The sequence below is a fragment of the Equus asinus genome, chromosome 7 (genome assembly GCF_041296235.1).
Source record: "Equus asinus isolate D_3611 breed Donkey chromosome 7, EquAss-T2T_v2, whole genome shotgun sequence".
Taxonomy (NCBI): domain Eukaryota; kingdom Metazoa; phylum Chordata; class Mammalia; order Perissodactyla; family Equidae; genus Equus; species Equus asinus.
Window position 1 is genome coordinate 59,888,646 of NC_091796.1, and position 26,049 is coordinate 59,914,694.

A 26,049-nucleotide genomic window follows, 5' to 3' on the forward strand; every position below is an offset into this window, starting at 1 on the left:
GGGTATTTCTATTGGACACAAATTACACAACTGAAAAAAAAAAAGACTAAGGAGAAGGTACTGATGATGTTCTCTTAAACTGAGCGATGGGCACACAGGTGGTGTTTCATATACAACCTTAAATTCTCTAACTAATCCACCTAATAAAACTGAATCTCCATGCCAGCAGACTGTGTTTATCTTTAGGTAAATAATTTTATATGCTATTTTCTCTTACGGAGTTACTGCACATGCATAAAACATTTACATTATTTGCAGACATTGTATTGCATTTAAGATTTAACCACTGGAAAGAACTTTCTAGATTTGTCACTTTTTATGCTAATACTTATAACTCTAGAGGTTTTTTAGCCATTTTGATTAGTGAAATTGTTTCTGTTTCTTCTATGAATCCCGGTTTTACTGACTGGAAATATTCTGGGTAACGACTTCTGTGGAGGCTTTCTATCTCCATTTTAGGTACAAAGGGGACTACAGGCCCAAGAAGCACTAAGAAGATGAATTATAAGATATTTTCACCAGTTAAACATCACACAGCTTTTCCAAAGATCAGTATCTCTTGTAAACATCTTTTTGCCTTCTATGTTGCATTTTTTTAAATAGCTTTATTGAGAAATAGTCCACATACTATACAGTCCACCCGTCTAAAGTATACACTCCAGCGGTTTGGAGGATAGTCACAGAGCTGTGCAACCAACACAATTTTACATTTTCATCACCTCAAAAAGAAACCCCACGTTCTTCAGCTATCACACCCATCCCCGTCCCTCCCCCACTCCCAGGCCAAGCCACCACTCATCTGCTTTCTGTCTCCACGGATCCCCCTAGTCTGCACATTTGACGGAAACGGAACCTTACAATACGTGACCTCTTGTATCTGGCTGCTTTCACTTAGCATAATGGACTTTTAAAAAAATTGTGAAAATGCTTTCTTTAAAATACAAGAAGTTAAGACTATCTGATGACTTTTGCCAAACTTCAAAACAAAACAGCCAGTTATTTTACCAGCAAAACAAACTTATTCGGGAAGAGCCACAGAACTGCAGTTGGGGATGTGCGTGTTACGGCAGCCCACAGGCAAAGCTAACAAAGGAGAGGAACGTTATTTCATGGAGAAAAAGGAGGAAATTGGGAGGGCTTGTATTGAATGAAGGTCCATTGGAGAAACGCAAGACTTCAGGGTGGTGATGGTTACTCACTGGTTAAATTGCTGGGGTAGTCGATTGCTGTTTGGGATGCAATGTGCATTTCCTCCTATGATTGACAATTCTTTCCTGTTGACTTCTTTCCAGTTAGGGTCTGTAATTGCCTATCTTTCCTGTAACTGACCTTGAGTGGCACTGTGGGAGCTCCCCCTTCTGGCCTCCTGGTTCCATTTGTTCTTTTTTTAGTGTCGCAGATTGGCAATGGAGGTTAGCTTGTTAGCTCAGGGCCAATCTTCCTCTTTTTACTTGAGAAGATTGGCCCTCAGCTAACATCTGTGCCAATCTTCCTCTATTTTGTATGTAGGTTGCTGCCACAGTGTGGCTTAATGAGCAGTGTGTGAGTCCGTGCCCGGGATCCGAACCTTTGAACCCTGGGCTGCTGAAGCGGAGCATATGAACTTCATCATTATGCCACTGGGCCAGTCCCCTGATCCATTTTTAATGAGGTTTCCCTTTATTAATTTTCATAGTTTAAATAGTCAATTTCCTCTCTATAAAATTTTGAGTTTTTATGTGTCAGGATATCAGAGATAGAATAAAAATATTGCTAACTTTTTGGATAATTAAAAAAATACATACGTAGCACTGCGCTCAATTTCCAGAGTAACTGTGTAATTCTTCAAGCCATAAAGATGAGCCTCACGGGGTCTTGGCTTCAGATTCTTGTGGCGATGAAGTTTACAGCATGTCTAAGACTAAAAACTCATTTTTGAGACCTCATTACTAACAAACCTGAACTTGAAAAGGTAATTCTTCAGAAGTTGGTTGTTTCCCCAAAATGAGTATTTCTACAATTTTGCTAGCTGCCCAGGTAAACATTGGTGTTTCACTTAGAGCCATATGGGAGTGGAAAATAAAGTATTCAGCACACATTTCACTCTTATTTTTTCTATAAAAATATAACTCTTTATTAAATAACATGCACAAATATCAACTAGCCATTTATTAAACAGATATGATTTAGAACAAGATTTAAAGAAATACAAATCCTTAGGTACAATTTAGTATCTTGTTCATGATATTTGAATAGTTAAAAAAAATCACTGATTAAACTAACCATCCTTTATTTCTCTTTCAGAACCCTAAATCTTTTTTAGGCATAGACCCCATTCCAAGTTTTCCTCTAGCATTTCAGAGCTTCAGAATATCTTTAATATCAAAAGCCCTTAGTGACTTAAGTATAAATTCCCACTGAGAAGGCATTCACTTTTCTTTTAAGCTATCCCAATGAGCTTCAAGTCCCTTCACAAAGGAATCTGCAGAAGCAGGTTCACGGCAGAGACTCCAGCAACTTGAGGTACCAGTGAAGAGGGTGACAACTGTCGGTACTAAGAAGCCAGGACGACTAACGAGGCCAGACCCCTGCCTGCTTGCTGCTTCCCTTCTGTAGCTGGTTCTGCTTGTCCCAGCAGGCATTTTCTGCCCCCTTCTCTGGTTGGACCATCAGAATAAAATGCTGTTATAAACTTACTCCTCTCATATTTTCTGACTTCAATGCTCAATAATGTGTTTTTTTATTTTTAGGCAAAAGTATAAACAAAATCTGCATTAAGTTTTTCATATTAAAAAGTATTGCTTTTATAAATTAACTTTTAATGTTCCCAGCCTTAATAAACTTAACTTCAACAAAACCAGTGCTTCAAAATCTACCCTGCCTTTCTTGGCCCCATTTATCCAATAAAAAAGGCCCAAATCTCTCACCTAAACTTCTAAAGAATACTACATCCGACCTTTATAATAAAGTCCTTGCACTGTGTATTTTTTACACGTGCTGCTTTATTGCGCATGCTAAGTATTGTATGAGTTAAAATATAAAGTGACGTAAAAATTAAAAAATCCCTAAGCTTAATATATACCTTTGCACTCAAAAACTTCAATTTTTACATTCTCTCCCATTAGCTGGGATTTCCAACCTGCAAGCTGAATTTAAATCACTTTATTTCCTCATATTTTCTTTTTATTTTTTTCTACCAGAATAAAAACCATCCACTGTTATTTTATAATTCAACAAAGTATTGTGGAAAGTTCTGTAAACTTTATCTCATATACTTATGATCAATTTTACATATAACCTAATTTTCCTTTCAAAAATGTTGAATAAGTTTAGCAGTAGGTTTCAGGTCTGAAATATTCCTTAATATTTAATCTACATCATTTTATAGGAGAAACTGGATTTTGTCTAGGTATGTTGCTAATTATTGTACTAAAACAGCATACCAAATCTTGTTTTAATTATAAAATTCTGAAATTATGTTTTGCCTCTTGATACAAGGAAAAAATACAATTTTTCATAAACATTGCAGAGATTGAGCAGAATATGCCTCTTTCTGTTACTTATTTTGACTACCAAATACCTCTTTTTTGATTTGAGTAGTTTTTATTTTAAAAGTGCAAAAGTTATTAAGCTTAAAACATAATGTAAAAAAGTTTTACAATGATTTAACATGACCAATAAAATTTATTAAACATATTTACAAATATTCACAGATTCTTTCATACTTGAGTATTAAAATAGACATTTACAATTTCAGAATTTTCATTCAAAGGCATTTTTTGGGGGGTGGGGAGGAAGAGGCTCTACTGTGAGATGAAAAAAGAGCTGTTTCTTTGTATGACTAATTCTGAATAATACGTCCGCCACAGTAAGTCACAGGTACTATCCCAGGAGACTAGTATGAAACACCTTACACTACTTTAGGCATCAATTATGGAGAGAGTTAAATTATAGGACGCATGCAATACAACTATGTCACAATCTTTACAGTTATGGTGATGAAAACAAGCTAACTCAAACACATGCATGCTTTATTTAAACGTCTGCTATCTGAATATACTACTACACTCCATACAAACTACAACTTTGGTCCAAGAAAACATTAGACAAAACAGTTCTACAATTATTTCTTTGTACATGTTCTGACTAGCAATCCCTTTGTATACATTTTGACCATTAATTACAAGATTTACATCTGCACAATATGTATAAAATAAGTTATTAAAAAGGAAGACACTATTAAAACTTTCAAAAAGAAAACTATACAATTAATGTACAGATATAATAAACTGAAGAAATTTTGTGCCAAGTTTTTCTTCCACTTTAGAAACTGTTTGGTAGGAATTGAACCTTTTAGTTTACTGATATATTTTAATAAAACTGGAAAGAGATTTGAATACTAGTGGTTATCTTGTTCCTTAGAGTGCTAACAACTTCCAGCGCCGTTAGCAGATTCTCAGCTTCTTAAATATCTCCCACAGTCTGCCAACATGCTCTAATGCAACAGCTACCTTTCACCAATATAAATAATAGTTTTCAGTTAGAAACTGTCTGGATCTAAGATCCAAAATAATTCTTTTCATTTTTTATAAAATGACAGTGTTTACTACATAACCAACTTTAGTTGAACTTTACTAACAATTATAAAGGCATAACATCAGTATTTTTGTCAAAAGGCAGTATTCCACAGTGTAACACTCTTGCGCCTCATCAGTTTAAGACCGCACCGCCAGGAAGTAATGGCGGCTATATAGGAGTCAATTCAAAGTCGTCATTAACATCAACAAGGGGAACATAGAACTCCTGGATTTCGTAAATGCTGATAGACTTATAGGTGGCAGGATCAAGTTCTTGGAGTTTGAGCTGCCATTCTAATCTCTGGACGGCATTTAAAGCTGCAGCTTCATGTTGTTGCCTCATTAAAAGACAGGTCTATTTAAAAGAAGAGACAAGTAAATAGATTTTTCTATTAAATTTGCTTCGTTCAAAAATTAATCTCATCCATAGTTTCTTTAGGAATGAAAGTGGATATATTAGGGGCATAAAAAGTTTTTGAATTACACACCCATTTCTGCTTTACCCCGTCTGAGTCGATAAGCCAACTATTTCTGGGTCTGCAACACACTCATCTCATCTTACAGGCTTTAATTTGAAACTATTCCTTCAAATAATGACATTTCAAACTATCAAAAGGAGGAAAATCTCAGGAGAAGTGATTTCTGAAATGATTCAAAATCTCCGAATAATTTCTCTATAGGTGATTTGCAAAACATATTCTCCTTCTCTTATTGTTCTCCCAAGTCTTTCATGTGTTAGAGCCATAACCAGACTCGTATACTGGACAACAAGCATGAAGATTTCTATTAGAAACTGCTTTTTCTGTGCTAGTTTCATTTTTATATTACATCGGTCCTGAAAAGTAGACTCGTGGTCTTTATTTTCCTTTATATTCCAATTGTGGCCTGGCGTGAGAACTCAGGACTAACCAATATTTCCTTTCCTAATCCTCTCTCTAAAATAGCTGCAACTTCTGTTTATGAAAGGGGAAGCATCCAGTTAAAGTGAACTTCTAAACATACATACCTTTAATTTGTCAAATTTATCATCCACATCTTGTAACCAAGACATGAATTGTCTTGCATTAAAGCGATCCCTTACAGAAGTTTTACTGTCATCAGACTGAAAGAGAACATTAAAAGTAGTTGAATATTATCATATACAAAAGCTTACTTTAAAACCTACATGTCATTCTATCTTTTTATGGTATACTCCACTTTTTAAGTAATGATGGGAATATATTTCAAAAAAGGAGAAAATATAATTTAAATACTTAAAAAATTTGATAAAGTGTTTATTTCCATATTGAGTAGACAGATTGGTTATTAGAATTCTTAGAACGCTGGGTTTAGTTATTAACTAAATAGAATTCTACTGCTCCGTGAGTCAAAGATGTTTCTCAAAAAGGCGAATGTCATATGAAATATTATGCCTGTGACATTCTTATTAAAATATAATTGATTTCATATTTAATTTTAATGTTCAAGTTTACCATACATGGGGAGAAAAAGTGTTAAGGTGGGAGACAGGTCTTTGAAGGCGACATCTTTTCCAAGACCGATATTTTGGAGTACTTACAAAAAGTTCTGCATTCTGTCTTCAGAATACCTGTTTTGAAATTAAGATAGGCTACAGCCGAGTCAGCTTTGTATCTTACTGTGTGATCTTGAACTACTTATGTACTCTCTCAATTTTCTATCTGTAAAATGAGATAAGACTATCTCTTTTAATCTTGTTCTGAGAATTAGGAGTCTCTAGAGCCCTCATCAGAATGCATATAGGAAGCCCTCAGTCCAATAAGCAGTCGCTATAATTATTACCACTATTCCTACCCCACTACTGCTCCCAGCACTATCAAAGTGACATCCAGGCATCAGGTAGCCCCACAATCACTCTATTCACATTTTTAGCCATTATCACTTCCTCTTTGGTCCTCAAGTAAGATGTTTTGACTATTTTAAGTTTTATTGTTGAAGTGTTTAATATTACAAGTTTATTTTGAGAAAGAAGAGGTATGATAAGAAAGCAGGCTAATGGATGATCCAAGCCCCTCCTCAGGAAAGGCAGATTTATTTATACTCTTTTCCCTTAATTCCTCAGAGCTATTCTCATATGAAACAAGCCTGCTACTTGGTTGAGAGACCTTCTACTCTAAAGCCAGTTGTAAAAGGATGGGTAACTGTTCCACAGTTTTCCTTAACAGAATGACCAAGTCCTTCTGCCCTTTAATTATTAGGCTGATTGTGGCTGATCCTCTTTAGTCTCTGATTTGGGGATCACTCTGAGGGTTTACTGGGAAAATTTACTTATTTTTGAAATTCTCTTTATCACCCATTTGGGGCTATAGATTCCTCAACTCTGCTGTATTTCACTATCAATATGTTCTCATCTGTCTTTTAACAGAAATGTCTTAATGTTCTGGTCCAGTGGCCTTCCATCTCAATTTCCAGCTCTGCTATGGATTTATTTTCATGTGTCTTTTGTCATTTCAGTGAGTTCTGGGAGGAAGAAAAAATAAACAGGTGTGTTTCTTCAACCATCCTGAACTAGAAATTTCAAGAGACTCTCCTTGTAGCTTGCTTTATATTGTTCTAAAACTGTTTTCACTACTGTAAAATTGCACGAAACTTAAAAAGACCTCAAGATATCACATGGTCTAGAGCAGCCTTTAGCAACACGGTTAACGTGTTCATTTTAGTTATTAAAAAACATTCATTCTTCCCTTTAAAATCTTTAAAGTTGGAAATTATGGAAAGTCTCTCCATGGCCTTTCTAGTGTCTGTTTCCTTAGAGTCAAATAGTTCTTTCTTAAGGTCCAATTATTCATTTTAATAGCCCTTTCAGCTCTCTCTTAATACTTTCATTTCAATAAAACAGTTGGTGGCTTAAGACTTTGAAATCTACCGATGAAGTTTACTCTCCTTTTTTCACAGATGAGAGAAACAAAGCCTAGAGAGAACTACGCAACTTTCCCTGTAATATACCCTTACCTCCACATCCTTCGTCTTTCTAGTTTGTCTGATTTAAAACAGCATTTCCTAGTCTTTTTTGTGATTATCCTTCATTGTCCATGTTTATATCTTTTAATCATTAAATTTTCTCTTATGACCAATGAATTTCATTCCGGTTTATGAGGCACAAAAAAAACTCTGACAACTGATATGCCTGGTTCTGAATTCACGTAATTTATAGGCGGCACTAAACTTTATTCAAGATAATAGCTACAGTTTTTCCACAATTATATTACTTTATTCCAACAACATCCAAGATCAAAACAATAGCCTTGCCCTATTTTAGCAGTGGCACAACCGAGAGGTTCAATCTGCCTGCTTCATTTTCCCACTTATGGTAGCTTTCCAGTTGCCTAAAGGTCAGAATTCAATTTATAAACATCCACTTTAGAAACAAATTACAAGTTATCTTTAAGGGCATTATCCTCAACATAGATCTGTTTTGTAATTATCTGCTTTTATAATATAAACCTAATGTTTAGAGGACTTTAGAAAACAGAAGATTAGGTGATCTGCAAGTACTTTAGTCCAAAAGGGTTGTTTTTCTCCTTTGAGCTTTATTGATCATTGAATTCAAGTTTCTTCTATGGAAATAGACTATAGAAACACCAAAGCTGTACTTAAGAGCATTGTAACTGCATCAGTGAGCACGTTACCTGAGCATCCAGCGGGACACTGTACACTTCTGCGTCTAGTAAGACCGTGCATGCACTAAATGGCAGTGTTTGATTTGCCAGTGTTCTTGCAGCTCTGTAGTGAACTCGGAGAACTTCCTGTTCATTGGATACAATGAGTTTTTCCTAGTTGAACAAAGAATTAAAAAAAAAAAATCAATTCTTCAACGACTTGTTTTTCAAGTAAAATGAAGCCACTTAAAATGTGCTAAATACACTTGTGTGATGTAGCCGGCCAACTGGCAAGCAGGTCTGCAGCTCGTAGTTTATTCAGTCACCAAACAGTAAAGTTGTCTGTTCTTGGATTGGTCAGACATTTAAGTTGCTTTCTAGTATTCTGAAATTCTGAATTGTTTGTTGGTCAATACGTGGTAGGATCTGAGTCATTTTTGCAATTTGTTAAAGTTCTGCAAATCGCACAGTTCAAATGAGAGTTCTTAGCCGTCTGTAAGGCAGCATGGCTTTGGTAACATGGACAGACGTATGGATGAACATCTATCCGGGGTCTTCAAACAAGTCTGACGGCTGAAATAGCTACTGATGTGCTATATGACCTAACTTCTTATTGCTAACAAAGAGCTCACTGAACGGGTCACGCCACATTCTAAGTTCTCTATCAGTGCCTCTTTCTTTTATTTGTGGTTCTCTTTGTAATTTTATTCACTTAAAATCATTATTCGGAGGAAAGGTTTTATATTTACCACACTGTTACAAGGATTCATGGCACAAAAAATATTAAGAACCAAACGTTGTGAACCAAAGAAATTGCATATAAGTTTTGTTTGTATGTGAGTATGTGTATATCTCTGTGAAAAAGGTTCATAGCCTATATTACATTTTCAGAAGTCCCTGACCCTAACAAAAGATTTAAGGGGTTATATTTTTGTCAATCCAAGTGAAATGACTTTTACGATTTTTACAAATAATCAGATGGGTTTTCTCCTGTCATTTCATGCCAAGATGAACCACTGGAAACTGGAATACAAGGGCAGACCTACAAGGACCAATAAGCACAGCCTTTTGTAAGAATTTTGCACTAAAGCAGGTGGTACAAAGCAATAACGGCAGAGCTTGGAAATGCCAATGTCCAACTAGGCATTCACTGCTCTAGCTCTGAAATTCAACAAACGATAACATGACATTATGAGAGTTCCATATATCCCAAATAGACTCAACACAAATTGTAACATGGGAGCAGTTATCCTAAAAGCAGCTTAAAAATTCTCCATTTAATTGCATAAGCACAAGATAGCAAAATCAAACCATTTAAAGAAGGAAAATCCACTTACAAAAATCCATAGGCTATTATAGTCTATCATTAAAATACAGTTACTTTTAGCATAAATGTGTATTTAAACATTTCTTACCCTTTCAATACTGTGTTGCAACCGTAGTTTCATCCTTACAACTTCCTGTTGCCGAAAAAGCTCTTTAAGTGGATCTGACAGTGAAGGCGGTGGTGTAATCTAATTCAAAAAATATACATATAGTTAAAAATACTGTGTCTTATTTACAATAATGGGCTATTCTTATAAAATTAAACCCTTTTAGTGCATAACTTAATGAAAATATAAATTTCGATGTGATTAGTATACTAGACTGCTTTCCGGTAGATGCTGGAAGTTACAGACGCTGACTCAATCTATGAGTGCACTCTACTGTTAACATAAAGAGACTTCCAAGTACGACAATAACTGTCTGTGATCCCTGAATACTCCCCCTCTAAACCCTTGGAGTATCTATATATCCCCTCCTTCATCCTAGCTTATAATTACTGTCACCATAGTAGGGCACAGGAAGATAGATCAGTATGTTCTGGCACAGTGTAACTTAGTTGACTCTTCTGAAGTTTGGACAAAAAGACAACTCTATCCTTCCTGACATGGTGCTATAGGAATTATACAATATATGAAAAGCTCTTGCCAAAGAATCAAACCTGGATCTAATCAAGACTCTATAATCAGTAAACAGTTTTGGGAATTATGGGGGACTGAAAAACATATTAAATAACATCACAAGAGTTCAATCAGTTGAATCAATGTGGAAAATTCTATAGGACAAATAACTTACTGGGGCTGATCATTTTTCAGGCCTCTAATTGCAATTATACATTTGTTTGATTTCTGTGTCCTGTAAATTTCTCTAAATTTAACAAGAGTTAGAATTTGATGCTATTGTTTTAGTTCTACAAAGTCATCACACAGGCCTCCTCCAAGCAGCACAGAGGAAGGATATCTACTCCTTTGAGACTGGGTGTCAGAGAAAGCTTCTTTGAGAGGGTAATGCCTGAGGTGCATCTTAAAGGAAGAGCTAGCTAAACAGTTACAAGAAATGAGCTGTGGGGAAAAAGGAGAGGGAGATAATTCCCAGAAGAGAATATGGTATGATCAAATTCATGAAACAAAGAAAAGTATGCTGTCTGGAGGCAACTACAAGCAAACATCAAATTTGAGGGAAGAAATGGTGATATACGAGGATGGAAGGATCAGCAGGGCAAAGTAATAGATTGCACTCTATCCTGTAAACCAGCTCTTCCTAAAGTATGTTCCACAGAACACTGGATCCATAAAGATGATTTATAGGAAGTGGTTCCAAGAACAAGTTTGGAAAACACTGTGTATACGTAGTTTTTTTTAGGTGTCTCACAATTAACAAATTAAATTTTAATGGTTCTTGCAGTGAAGTGTTGCAGTGAAGAAACCTTTTTTCCCCCTAAAGATTGGCCCTAACATTTGTTTGCCAATCTTCCTCTTTTTTTCCCTTCTCCCCAAGGCTCCCCAGGTACATAGCTGTAATATTCTAGCTGTAGGTCCTTCTGGTTGTGCTATGTGGGACACCGCCTCAGCATGGCCTGATGAGCACTGCTAGGTCCACACCCAGGATCTGAACTGGTGAAACCCTGGGCCACTGAAGTGGAGAGTGACAACTTAACCACTAGGCCACGGGGCTGGCCCTGAAACCTATTTATTTTTCGATTAACACTGTTCCCCAAACTTATCTGAACCATGAGCCATCCCCCCTCGCCTCCCCCATTTAATTAACATACTGTGGAACAGACAGTATGCATAACACATCAAGGTAAATTTTGTATGCAATGGGGAACCACTGAAAGTCTTCCAGCTCAATGCTGTGTCTGGAGAATAGATATTAGGGAGACAAGATTGTAGGCAAGGAATTAAGAAAGCAGATCACTGGTGTGGGATGGAGGAGGAAGTGGAGGGGAAGAGGTCTAAAAATACAGATGATTGACTAAATAAGGATAAAAAAGAGGGAGCAGCCAAGTAGGACCTGTAGGCTGTTTAGCATGAGAACTGGATGGCTGGTAATAGAGACCACAGGAGAGGATAGGAGGAGAGAAAGAGAAGCAAGGTTCTGGGTAAGTTCAGTGCTGATACGTTGAGTTTGTGGAGCTTACGGACATCCAAGTAGAGTTCTCCAGTTAGGAAAAAAGCAGCTGAGGGGAGGGTTTTGAGCAGAATATAAATTTGGAAATTCTTAACTTATATCAATGTAGTGGTAAAATCACCAAAGGAATATATACAGAGATCTTTGAGGAAACGTTCCCTTTGCTGTTCTTCCTCAGCTACCTGTAAATAAACCATGCTTGGAGATTTTGTTGTTAATATCTGTCAGTCCCAGGAGTCTCTGGAATATAAAACCTCTTGACAGCTTCCCAGGGATGCTCTTTCTTATTGTTATCCACCCTTGGAATCCCCCTGTAGGGTTTCCATGTACTGGTACCACCAACCACAGGAGATACCAGGTTGTGACAAGTCCTTTTTTTTCCTCCCTTTTATTCATTTGGTTTTTGAGAATTTGACCTGCAATTCTTTTTTTCTTTTCTTTTTTTTTTTTAAACATTTTACTTTTCCTTTTTCTCACCAAAGCCCCCCAGTACATAGTTGTATCTTTTTTCGGTTGTGGGTTTTTCTAGTTGTGACATGTGGGATGCCGCCTCAGCATGGCTTGACAAGCAGTGCCATGTCTGCGCCCAGGATCCGAACCAGTAAAACCCTGGGCCGCAGAAGTGGAGCATGCGAACTTAACCACTTGGCCACCAGGCCGGCCCTGCAATTTTATTTTTCTTTCCTTGGTTTCCTCTGGAAAAATGGCAGCATTTTGGTTAAATTATGAGAAAAATGTTTGACAGAAGAACAAACATAAACTGACTTTGGAGATGTTTCACCAAATTTCTAATGGGTTTCATAACCAGATCCCGTAAACGTGAAGAGACTACTTGGAAACAACAGCAGCTAGCTGACTCAGAGGAGACAAGTGGATACATCCATGCTGGAAAGGACATGCAGTGCCAAGAGTGGTTTCTGTTATTCTGCTCTTTCTTATTTCTTCTCTTTTTTTTTTTTGAGGACGATTAGCCCTGAGCTATCTGCTGCCAATCCTCCTCTTTTTGCTGAGGAAGACTGGCCCTGAGCCAACATCCCTGCCCATCTTCCTCTACTTTGTATGTGGGATGCCTGCCACAGCATGGCTTGACAAGCAGTGCCATGTCTGCACCCAGGATCCAAACCGGGGAACCCCGGGCCACGGAAGCAGAAGGCGCCCACTTAATCGCTGTGCCACCAGGCTGGCCCTCTTTATTATTTCTTGAAACTAAGTTTTGAACAAACGAGTTCAGTCCAATAAACTCAAAAGCCTTTCATGAGCAAAAGGTGGAGGTTCGCATATTAGCTCTAGTATATATAAACCTTAAAGTCATTTTCAACTGGATAAAATAATGGTAACCCCTTAAATCTGTATCATGTTTTAACGGGCAATGGCATATACTATTTCAGCCTTCTTTCAGGGAAGGTAAGTGGCCTTGTTTTACAAATGTGAAAACTAAGGATCCGAGAAGCAAAGTGAATTATTCAAGATCACACAACTGATTTGCACCAAAACCCAGATGAGGGGTCGGCCCCGTGGTCGAGTGGTTGGGTTCCCGTGCTCCGCTTCGGCGGCCTGGTGTTTGGCTGGTTCGGATCCTGGATGCGAACATGACACCGCTCGTCAGGCCATGTTGAGGCGGCGTCCCACGTGCCACAACTAGAAGGACCCACAACTAAAACATACAACTACGTACTGGGGGGATTTGGGGAAGAAAAGCAATTAGAAAAATATTAAAAACTCAGATGAATTCATGCATAGTACTTGGAAATCGACTGCTCTACTATATTGCACTCTGTGTTTCTCTACTTTAGTAATCCTCATTAAAAACAAACAAATAAAAAAACTCCCCACTGCATCCAGAAATCATTCTCAGCTCTGTTTATAGCCCCTTTTGAAACAACACCTAATACAATTAAATTCTAATTTAATCAAAGTTATAACCCCAAAATTGCTGCAAGGGAATTAAACTTCTATTACATCATCTCTGTACAAGTAAGAAACGGTGATATCATATAATGAGTAAGAAACAGGCATACATAGCACATACACAAATATGTGTCATACTATATATACATATATATTCATATATATATATCTCTATAGGCAGATAGTGCTAAAAAGGCAATCTAAAATGGCTCACTAGAAATTGCTTTGTACAAAGTTCTAATTTTAATTTGTTCTTTATAGTTTCACCTATTTTTCAAGCCTATGATACTACATATTTTAGTTAAAATTTCCTTTACTTTAAGGGGAAATAAAGGAAACAAAATTATTAGCTTTATAATCTTTCAATCATTATTTTGCTGAAAGAATTTGAAAGAATGACGAATTTATTAACAACTCTATTCTTTTCAATCTACTACTCCTGATTATCATTAGTAGGGTAATATCAAAATCTTCTGTCTTTTAACATTTAAAAGGCACTAGCATCAGGCATATTCTGTGGATGTGGAACTAAAGCACTATCTTGCCTCTAACTTTTTCATCTTCTCTGAACTGGGCTTTGAAAGCAGGAGCAGGCACAATGTGGAACAGCACAGAACAGCCTGGGGGCCATAATGTACAGGAGGGTAGTAACTTCAGCCAAGCCCACGAAAGTACGGGAGGACCTTGTATGAACTGATGGGACTTTGGTCTATAGAAAATTGGGAGTCTCTAAAGATGTTAGCTGGGTAGTCATACAATCAGATATGAGTTTTATATAAAGAACCCAGACAATATGAAGAGATTAAACTAGAACCTATGGCAGTTGTTCAGAATGTCTGTTCTGCTCATTTTTGACAGTTAGTACAATGCTTATTAGCACATAGTTGTGAATTATTTACATTTGTAATACTTTGAATACAGGCACAGCTCGGAGAGATTGTGGGTTTGGTTCCAGATCACTGCAACAAAGTGAATATCAAGATAAAGCGACTCATGAGGTTTTTGGTTTCCCAGTGCACATAAAAGTTATGTTTACACTATACTGTAGTCTGTTAAGTGTGCAATAGCACTACGTCTAAAAAACAATGTCCATACCTTAATTAAAAAATACTTTATTACTAAAAAATGCCAATCATAATCTGAGCCTTCAGCGAATCATAATCTTTTTGCTGGTGCAAGCTCTTGTAAAAACGTAGTATCTGTGAAGCACAATAAAGCGAAGCACAATAAAACGAGGTATGCTTGTATTCAGTTATGCAATATTCACACATGGGAGTCAAGAGCCTAAGGAGCTAATGAAGTCCTTGCATGGCCATGGTAAGAAAGAGAAGGGGAAAGGATGTGAGATGAACAAGATGACTTAGTGACTGATGTGATGGGAGAGCAGAGGGGAAGAGGTGAAGGTTAAATTTTGGGTTTCCAGCCTGGGAAATTAGATAGCAGATAATGATAGTAACTAAAGCAGTGAGGGCAAAAAGAAGACATTTGAGATAAATGTGTTTGGAATTGGACACAATAACTTTAAGGATATTTTGGGACTTTCAGGAAATATCCAGAAGCAGGTAGAAACACGGTTATGGAAATCAGTAGTGTATTCAGGGCTGAAGATAAATTTGGGACTCATTCTACAAGAAATAAACAGTGTTCCAGCCCTTCATCATATTATAGTGCAGAGGTAGACGCATGTAAACAGTTAACTACAATGTCACAGGGGAGGTATAGCGAAGACACAAGCAATTCTTCGATGAGTTTTGACACAGGTGACATCACAGCTGGAACAAAGGCATGGAAGAGGACAGAAAAGGGAGGCTGGTAAGAACAACATTTCAGGCAGAGGGACAAACACTGCCAAAGTACCAAAAGCAGGACAAGAGATTTCCATAGAGGAGTCAGTTCAGTTAGCCTGAAATATTGGGTCAATTTGGAAACAGTACTGAGAAAATGAAGCTAGATGTGTAGATTGGGGTCAGACTGTGAAATGAATGGTTATGCTATGCTTAGATGTGGATTTTAGGCTGTAAACAATGGTGAAGTCAGCCAATCGCAGCTGAGAACTTAAATAGGGAAATAGCTTTTTGTTGCTTTTAAAGGGATGTAAAGTTAACAACAAAAGAGAATGCTCCAGCAGAGAAAAAAACTAGGAGAAACAAGAAGTGAAAAAGTTGCTGCGATGTTCTAAGTGAGAGAGAATGATGAGGGCCCTAAACCAAGGCAGTGGTAGAAGGTACAGTTTCTGGAGAGAGTTCCAGTGTAGAATGGTTACAATCTGGTGGCTGACAGGCTTCTACCTTGGTGTCATCACTAACCAAGAAAGATCTGTTATTGAGAGAATGAGGGACAAATCATTCCTTTTGGTCTGTGTGAAGGATGAGGTCAGAGTGGATGCTGTGGTGCATGGTTAGACATCCCCATCAGGAATAAGGCACTCACCTCCCAGCTCCTAGGAGGGTTGCTGGGTGACAACTCTCATTGGAGTTCCTCTCTAGGAACTATGTTTCAGGGAAGAGAGTTGGCATGCCCAAGGTCATGTTCCCTCCCTGAGTGCAGGCTATCTATCAGAAAGGCCACCCCACTCCAAAGCTCCTGTGGGTTCAGCTGAGGTCACTGTTGCAACTGCATTCCCGTTCAACTTCTTGCTCTCCCAATTCTACTTCCCTCACATACTTACAGGTACTGTTCCTAACAGCACTCATCAGTAAACCTCTTGTACACAATCTCAGAGTCAGCTTCCTGGGGAACCAAATCTATGATAGGTGTCTGAAGGTCATTTAGGTGATGATGCTCAGGAGGCACCTATATTTGATTCAAACCAACAGAGAAGATATAGCTAGAAAATTTGGGGGGACTAACTGGCACATGGAAGACTGCTGAAATCACAGAAATAGGTAAGACCAAATCAACAAAAAAGCTGACTGAAGAATTAACTCCTAGAGAAGTCTGATAGTTAAAGGGTGGGTAGAGGAATGAATCATTAAAAGAGAAAAAGATCAGTCAGTGAGACAAGGGAATCAGAAGAGAGCACCATCATGAAAGACCAGGAAGGGGAGAATTTTATGAAGAACAAGACGATGATAATGTCAAACGTGACAGAGATCAAGTAGAAAGAAAAAGGAAGAGGCCAGTGTATATGGCAATCACGAGCTCACTGGTGACCTCTGCCACTGCTTAACAGTGAATGGATGAATAGGAAGTGATAAAAGGTAACATCAGGCACAGACTACTTTCCAAGAGTGCGGCAGTGAAGGAGAGAGAGGGTGAGGTTGATGAAGTGGCATAGTCAAAGGATAACTTCTTTCTCCCCAGGATGAAGACAACTCAAATAAGTTTGGAGTGGGTGGATAAGGGCCAATGGAGAGGCAAAACTGAAAAATATACAGGGAGAAGTGTATGGGAGGCTGAAGGGAATGGGATCAAAAGCACATGTAAAGGCGTTACCCTCCAAAGAAATAAAAACATACTTCCTTTGGGACAAAAGGAAAAGCAGGTAAGGAAAAAGATACTGTAAAACAGTGCTGTTCAATAAAGTAGCCACTAGCTACACACAACTACTGAGCACTTACTGAAATGTGGCTAGCATGAACGGAGATGTAATCAAGCCCACTGGATTTCAAATACTCAGTACAAAAAAAAAGAACATAAAACATCTCAATTTTTCTATATTGAGAAATAGTATTTTGGATATAGTGGGTTAAATAAAATATTAAAATTAATTTCACCTATTTCTTTTTACTTTTTAAAGTATGGCTACTAGAAAATTTAAAACTATATTTGTGACTTGCAGTGTATTTCTACTGGTCAGTGTAGTAGATGTATTTCAAGTGATGTTACTTACTGTGGGAATGCAAATCTTGCTTAAGGGGTTTCCATCCAGGAGATATGATCCATTAAATGTCACATATTCATCATAATACTGAGGTGCTTGAGGAATAACACTACACAACAATTTGCGCTTTTCTTCAATCTTTTTCCTTATATGCAAGTATTCAAAATATGGATTTGCTCTCTCTGAACTGTATGGCTGAATCTCATCTAGTTTCAGAGAATCTACGATGGCTGCCAAAGACTGCTGAGTTTTTTCTTTTGCTTGTAGCAAAGAGGGACTCACTTGCACAGGCTGAGGTACACGGGACACTTTCCTTTTCCGTGGGTGGTGAATTTGAGGATCATCTTCTTCAGTTAATCTTATTCTGCCTCTAGGAGATGAAGATTCGCTGTCCTTTTCTGGCAATAGTGCACAGCTAGCAAGGATCTGTTTGTTTTGACTTGCCACTGTGTTTGCTTTGTTTCTAGTCATCCTTTGAGGGATCTGGTTTTCAGTTTTATCATCTTCAGCATTTTCTTCTAATTCTACTTTAACTAATTGACCATATTTATGCACTTCTGGTTGAGCTGATTGTTGTGACTGGTTTTCCAGACTTGATAAAGTACTTTGTTGTGATTCTTCATCTTCGATGGAAAGCAAACACTTTTCACTTTCAGGACAATGTTTTGGATTATCTTGTTCATTTAGGTTTCCTTTCGGCATCCCTGCATTCATGTCACATAAATCAGAATCACACTTATCATTCAAATGAGTTAAAACCAAGCTCTCCAGTTTGCTTTCTTTTTCATGTGAAATAATCTGAATATCAGAAGTGCTATTTTCAACCCCATGACTACCGGAAGACTTATACATTAGTCTGCTGAATGCATAAGGTGTACTGAGCTGGGAAGAGGCATCACTTCCACTAAAGTCCTTTTCTGATGGTAATACAGGCAAAGTATTAGCCTTCTCAAAATTTGGTGATGCTTCTTGAACGATGCTTTCAGAGTACACTGGGACAAAGGCATCTGTCTTTTGAACATCTGTTAGGACAAAAGTATTCTCCATATCTTTTGCAGACTCACTATCTAAAGCAGAACTGATAATTTGAACTGCATTTTTCTGTTGTAAAATACCAGGCTCTTGATTGGCAACAGATGACAAAGACACATGTTTAGAAACAGACTCAGCATCTGAAAGTGATTGGCTGTGGAAAGAGCAAGGGTGCTGTGAAGGCAGAAAGGATGGTGGATCTTGAGCACAAGAGTGTCCTGGAGGGTCAGTCTGGTGCAGGGACAAAAAATCAGTATTCTGTTCTTTCAGTATTTTGTTTTCAGAATTACAAAAACCCTGAACAGAAGAATCTTGATCAGGTGTACTAGAATTTGGGGAGATAAAGTCACTGGTGCTTAATGACTCCAGTCTATCCACAGGTATGCCCCATGATTTATTTTGGATCACACCAACCTGATTGGATGGCTCTAAATGCACAGGACTGTTCATTAAAGTGCTCACTGCAGCAGTACTCTTGGTAACATTTATATCAGCTGAAATATATTTGCTGTTTACAGATCTAGTTGGAGAGGCTGCAAAGCTGGAATGTATGTTAGACACATTTGAAAGTTCTCTTTCAGGCACATGTAAGGATACCTCAGGTTTGGGAGAAGGACAAATATCTCTTGGCACAGCTAAGCCACTTTGATTGCTTTCTTCTGATATTGTCTGGAACTGTTTTGTATGTTCACAGATGACAGATGGCATGCTACATCTTCGAACTTCTACAGTTGGTCTCCCCTCACTTATGACTAGTTTAGCATCTTCTATAGAAGATGATCGGAGATGGGATGTTGGAAGTCTGCTTGTATACGGTGGCTTAATCCGCTCTGGCAGTTCAGCCAGGCTATCTAACTCCCTTTCATGAAGGGCAGGAGATTTGGCAACTGGGAAAAAAGGTGACTGGGAAAAGGACATTTGGGAATCTGAACCCTCTAACATAAAGTCAGAATCATACTCAACTGGAGGCCTTGGGGTTGTCACTGTAGTATGGCAGGAATCTTCTGAGCTGGCAACCGAAATCAGGGATACAGATCTGGAGCTGAGACCCAGCTTTTCACTTTCTGATCTAGGAGATCTGTTTAAGCTATTATCTGAAACAAAGGATGACTTCCCCAAATTCATTATATTTTTGGTGTCAACAGATTGTGATCTGTTACTTATAGCATCTTTAGATTGTTTCTCCTTGGTATAAGCATCAGTCAGCTCTGAACTCTTTGACCTAATAAGTTCTTTATTTTTAGACTCAACTAGTGCATGCTTTGTTTTTTCTTTATCTTTTACTTTAAGTTCCAAACAATTACGATTTCTCAACCGTTCCTTTTCTTTTTGCTTTATTTTTTCCTTATGTTTTTTGTGCCACTGCTCTATTTCTAGATCTTTAAGGCTTAGCATTCGTTCAAAACTTGTCTGCATTAAATCATCATTCACTAACCTCTTTTCTTTAGGTCGAGCATCTTTTGATGCTGGTGATGACTTAGGTTTAGGCTTATCTGCTTCAGATTTTAGTTTGAGTAAACTATTAAGTTGAATTTTATCTTTATGTTTGTCTCGTTCTTTGTATCTGTCTATATCTTTATCTTTTTTATCTTTTTCTTTTCCATCAGGAGTTTTCAAAGGTTCATCTTTTGTTTTTTCTTTAAGGGATAAAGTTTTTTCATGTTGTGCTTTACTACTGTCTGCTATACTTGACTTCTTCTCTTCCTGGAAGTGTTTGGAGTTAGTTATATTTACGCTTTCTTTCTCTCTCGATTTTTCCTTTTTATCTATCTCCCTATCTTTATTTTTGCTTTTTTCTGATTTAGTATAGTCACTATTATCTAATTGTTTGGGTTTTTTTTCCATCAAATGCTTTTCTTTGCTTTCTGCTACATGCCTCTCTCTGTCAGATTTTTCTTTGTCATGTTTTCTCTCTATCTTTTCTCTACTTTTCTCTCTGTCATCAGCTTTTTTAATAGCAGTAATATTTTTTATCTTCTCACCTTCTTTATGGCATTTCTCTGTGTGATGTGAATACAGCTTGTCTTTTTCTTTTATTTTGTCGACACATTCACTAAGATCTAATTTGTCTTTCTCTGATTTATGCTCATGTTTTTTCTTCTCTTTTTCAGAATTTTTTTTTTCAGTCTTTTCAATGTCCTTTTCTTTAGCCTGAAATCGTTTCTCAGATTTCTCCTTACTTTCTTTTATATGCTTTTCAATTTCTATTTCCTTTTCCATTGAATGTAACCCTATAGATTCCTCACTAACACTTACACCTAAAGAACTGAATTCTGTTTCTTTATCTATGGGCACATTCTCTCTTTCTTCTTTTAAATCTTTTATTTTTTCCTCCCTAAAAGACTTCTCACTTTCCTTTTTAATCTTTTCTCGTTCTTCTTTAAAGTTCCTCTCTTTTGAGACATGCTTTTCCTTGGTTGATTTATCATCTTTTATGTTTTTTTCCAATTTCGATTTTTTTTCTAATATTAGGGACTCATGTTCCATATTTAAAAATAGATCTTCAGTTTCATCACTTTTAAAAAAATTTTCTTTCCAAAATTCTCTATCAAATTCCACACTCCGCTGCAGCTCTTTAGTGCCATCCCTATTTTTGTATTTTTCCTTTTCACCTTCAATTTCTTTTTTATGCTTTTCTTTTTCCCTCTCTTTATGTTTCAATTTATGCTTTTTTAATGTTTTACCCTCTTTATCCATTTTTTTCAGTGTGCAATCTGAATTTTCAAATGTTGGACTATGATCTTCATCCTTTATTTTGGCATTTGACTTTTCACCAAATTCTAAGTGGAAATCTTTCTGATGTTTGCTTTTTTCCTTATGCTTACAAGATTTTACACTTGAACTTTCTGGCAAGAATTCAGATTCTGTATTATCGTACCGAACAAGATCAGGTTGTAATGATGTTTCAGAACTTCCTGGTGATAAACATGTTTTAGTATGTTCTTGTTTCAGTGGTGATGACTGCTTTTCACTTAGTCCACAAGAATGTTTGGGAGATTTACCAGTGGAAATATGAAATAAATGTAATGAAGAATCATCTTTTGGGCTAAAAGATTTCCTAAAATTCCCCTCCTCTCTGGTCTTTTCTGAACAGTCTAGTGTGGTATTAACCGCCAAGTTTGTTACTCTGGTATTTTCTTTCCCTTCTTTTTCTTGCTTCAGTTCTTGGTTTTCTTTATTTTTGTTCTGGTTCTTTAATTTTCTTTTAACTTTGCCTTTCTGTTTGTGTTCATTTGAAATTCCATATTCTTTTTTGGTTTGTGTATCAGAATTTGATGTTTCAGGGACAGAACATGGAGCAGAAACCTTTTTGTTCTGAAGAATTTCTTCATCCGAACTTTCAGAACTTGAATACAAAACCCTAGATGGCTTTTGTTTTTTACTTTTCAGTGATTTAGGATAGAAAGTTTTTTCCTGTTTCGCAAACAAACTATTCTTTTCTATTTCAGATTCACTCTCTTTTCGTAGCTCTTTCCTAAGAATATGCCTATCATCAATCATCTTATTTAATTCTTCATCATCATCATCTTTGAACTCATATTCATCAAGGGCAGATGGAAGAGGTGCTTTACTTGGAATTATTTGTTTACTTTCACAGATGAGAGAGTCTTTCTCTGTCTCAGAGTCAATATTTTCATCAACACTGGAAGGATTTACAGACCGAGCCTCTTCAGAATCTAGAATAAGAAAAGAAAATCTGTTGTTGGTTAAAAGACAATTGTCAGGGGCCAGCCCCGTGGCCGAGTAGGTTAAGTTCGCGCTCTCCGCTTCGGCAGCCCAGGGTTTCACCAGTTCAGATCCTGGGCGCGAACATGGCACCATTTGTCAGGCCATGCTGAGGCGGCGTCCCACATACCACAACCAGAGGCACTCACAACTAGAATATACAACTATGTACCGGGGGGCTTCAGGGAGAAAAAGAAGGAAAAAAAGAAGAAGAAGACTGGCAACAGATGTTAGCTGAGGTGCCAATCTTTAAAAAATATAAATTACAAAATTAAAACAAACCTAACTGTCAGAAAAATAAGACTGAGAGGAAAATATAGCATACACATTAAATATTTCAAACAATTAAAAAAATTTCAGATTTATATGTGAGTAACACAATAGAAGTATATAAGAACTCTGGTTACAAGGTTGTGGAAAAGCTTTATGGAGAATGTGCTTCAGGATGAGATCCCCTGACACTTTTAAAAGCATACAATATACTGAATTTACAAGACATATATCAAAATGTATAATCTAAAGCAGAGCTTCATAACCCAGGGGACTGGATTCAGGGGAAATATTATGTATGTACACATTATTTTTTTTTTCTGGAGAAAGAATATTGAACTTAGTAAGATTCTTTGATGCAAAAAGATTAAGAACCACTAACTTAAAGGGTTTAAGTAAATATCATGATTGTTTTACATATTTCAGAATTTTTATTAGTAAAATAATAAGAGTCCAAGTGATTCCCATAATGCACAATAACTTAAACAAAGATGGTTTTGCCTATACAAGAAACCTATCTGGTAGAAAAAAAATCAGAAAAATCAAAAATATATCCCCCAATTATATAATTAAGATCACAACAGATAAACTGAATAAATGTGTAATTTGAGGAAAGCTACTCTATTCCTTAGTTTACTTATCTATAATTTAGACTTGATACTAATATATACTTTAGTACAATGGGAAAAAATGGGCTCAATTCCTATATATTTTTAAGTACATTAAAATTGAAGTACATGAAAATTTAACTGCATCCAAGCTGTTGTATAAATATAGCCAAAGCACTGCTAGAGTCTATTTCACTCTATCATTTTTAAGCAAAATATTTTTTTTCTTCCTTGGTGGGCATCTTTTCTTAGCTGAAATGTATGTTGTACGCATGGGGCCTCTAACTGAAAAGAAAATCCAGGTCTCTAACTAAAGGAAAAGAAAATAGGCCTCTGACCAAGAGGAGGAAAAAACCAAACTCATAACAAAAGTGATAATTAAACACTTCTTTTGCTAAGTAATTAATAATATTAAAATTGTAAATTTATTTTAATACAACAAGCTTCCTCTGAAGTGATCTAGCTCCCAATATTTTCTTCACGTGAAAAGTCAAATTCCAGAAGCATTTTGGAGGTCTCTAAGGTACTCAGCACTGCCTAGAAGGCTGCAGAGGCCACCATCTTGTTTTTGGAGAAGATGTGGTAACATTCTAAGACAATATCAAATGCCAATGAGTGACATAGTTATACTGACACATGGTATAAAAAGAACACTTTTGGAATTATAATGGCTTATACATATGTTGAAACTGCTCTCCATTCCCAGTTATCCATATTGCAATATGTAGTATTAAACTACAGAACTTCATGTTGCAAAAAAGAAACACCTATTTTGGACTCCCTATTTTGGTCCTTGATTAAATGAATACAAGAATATGTACCAATACAACAGGTGTTATTTTCTCTTGTTAATGCCTTATTTATAATTTGTTCTTGACGACTTTTCTCTGCTTGCAGTTTTCAAGGATTTAATTCTTCTGGTTTATATATAACTATTCTATTTATACTCTGTTTCTCATTAGTTTTACTGGAAATTGGGAATTATTTTTTCCTCAGGATATCCCACAAAACTCAGTTCTACACTTAGAGTCAGCCTTCAATAAAAATTTGTTACGCTCCAGCAGGCACACAGTGCTAGGAGCTAGGATGAAAAAAACAGTTCTGTCTCTTAATGGTCATACAACCTGATAACCACTAAAAGGGTAGCAGCTACTAGGCCCAAAGGGTGCATCTGAGCAAGAGTCTGCCTGAGAGAACTGGACAAGAAAAGCAGGCTTCTCAGAAGAGCAGGACTGAAGCTGAGGTAAGAAGGACGCACAGGGATTTCAGGTAGGATTTGGGGGCATAAAAATAAGTATTATATAAACAAGCAGCTCAGATCACAGCTTTACACCATTTCACATATGGCTTTTTTCCAATTAACAGATTGAAGACATTTTCTTTTGAAGTTATATTTTCCTCATTACTACTTTCCAGGGCTGCATATTACATCGAGTTAAAATGTAATCACTTCAACTGATTCTTCTACTAAGGGGACATTCAGGTTGCTTTCAATCATCTGATATAGATATATTTAATAATGAAGAACAAATTTTTGTATACAATGTTACTTGAAAATAGCACTTTATCAATTTGTGAGTGTTTGTGTAGGAAAAAAGAAAAGAGAAATACATCAAAATAGTATCTATAGTAAACTCTGGCCAGAGGAATTATGGGTGATTTTTATTTTCTTCTTCAAGCTTTTCGGTATTTCCCAAATTCCTAGCATAACAGATGCATTACTTTCATCATCAGAAAAAATATTTTAAAAAGTTCCCTAATAGGTATAAAATGGTATCACTGATTGATTTTTTTGATTATTGGTGTGGCTGATTTTTCCATATGTTTGTATTTCCTCCTGTGTAACGTCACTTTATAATTTCTTCAGCCTATTTTCTTCTGGTCTTTTTTTGCCTATGCAACAAAAAGGACATGTCAGGGCACTTAATACATTACTTAAATTATACTAGACCTATAGTCTTATGTATGTTTCACTTATTTTATCATAGTGCTTACCATTTTGAATATACACATTAAAGGTTAAATGTAAATTCTCTAAGGGAGTTACACATATTTGTGTACCCTGAGAGAGATGCAAGGTTTGTCATCTACATTCCTGATTCATCTGTTGAAGGTAATTAAGCAATGCTCTCCAATGCAGATATGCCTTTTCCCTATGGTTCTTTCTAAAAGACTCCTACTTTCTTAACAGGGAAAAACTGCAAGCTCTAAAGTGAGTAAGTTGGTCTGATGTCCATTAATGTCCATGACAAAGAGTGTGGAATTACCCTGGTGAAAGATCATAACCTGGCTCTGGTCGCTGAGTCCCATGCGCCCATGAGGCTCGCTCCTCTGCATGCTGGTTCTCAGCACCAGCAGCAATGACCCTGTGCTGCTCTCACAAGCTGGCTAGTCTGGGATCTCAACAAAGGTAGTACACTTCTATGATGTCATTTCACTTGCAGACCAGGCTGAAATTCCTTTTCTTCCCTAAGCGGCCTTAAACTTTCTGATGTACTTTACCCAGGAACACAGATAAAGCTCACCTTGGAATTCCAGTGCAGTAACTTAAAAAAAAAATTGTTTCTTCTGCCTTTCTTAGGATGACTGTTTACAGTGAAAAAATCACCCAGAATCTCCAAATCTTCAAATTCTTGTAGTGAAATGGCCATGGTTATCATTATACTAAATTGCTTTCCATTTTCTTCCAATCTTTTCAGTCTTTCATGTCTTATCACTAAATTTGAACTTGTATTTAAAATATTTTATCAAATTATTTCTCAAAAAAAGCTCCTTTAAAAAGTTTTATCATCTAAATAATTTTATTTGAGAAACTAGGAAGGAAAATGAGAAATTGAAGGTTAAGCCAGCATTAAAACAATAAATTTTTCATTAAAGCATTTTTCTTCTCCATGAAAACATGCTAAACAATAAAGTGGAGCTTAATTGATTACATTTAAACATATCTGAAAGTTGCTCTTGTACATGCCCAGGCACTTTCCGATATTTACAACTAACATTAGTGACATTTAAAGAACAGCTAAATATTGAGATCACTATTTCCTTAGGCTTCACTT

General features: G+C 36.7%; 1 protein-coding gene across 14 annotated transcripts in view; it reads right to left on the minus strand.

Annotated features, from left to right (window-relative positions):
- Nucleotides 1-2,085: 2,085 nt before the first annotated feature.
- ANKRD12 (ankyrin repeat domain 12) overlaps nucleotides 2,086-26,049 on the minus strand; it is a 138,343-nt gene continuing 114,379 nt past the window's right edge. For all 14 annotated transcript variants that reach the window (XM_044773437.2, XM_044773433.2, XM_070513555.1 and 11 more), the window contains 5 exons: nucleotides 17,367-22,066; nucleotides 9,589-9,687; nucleotides 8,204-8,347; nucleotides 5,563-5,658; nucleotides 2,086-4,911 (listed from right to left, as the gene is read on the minus strand). In XM_044773437.2, coding sequence (XP_044629372.1) covers nucleotides 4,726-4,911; nucleotides 5,563-5,658; nucleotides 8,204-8,347; nucleotides 9,589-9,687; nucleotides 17,367-22,066 — 5,225 coding nt within the window. In that variant the 3' untranslated portion in view covers nucleotides 2,086-4,725. The remainder of the gene's footprint in view (nucleotides 4,912-5,562; nucleotides 5,659-8,203; nucleotides 8,348-9,588; nucleotides 9,688-17,366; nucleotides 22,067-26,049) is intronic.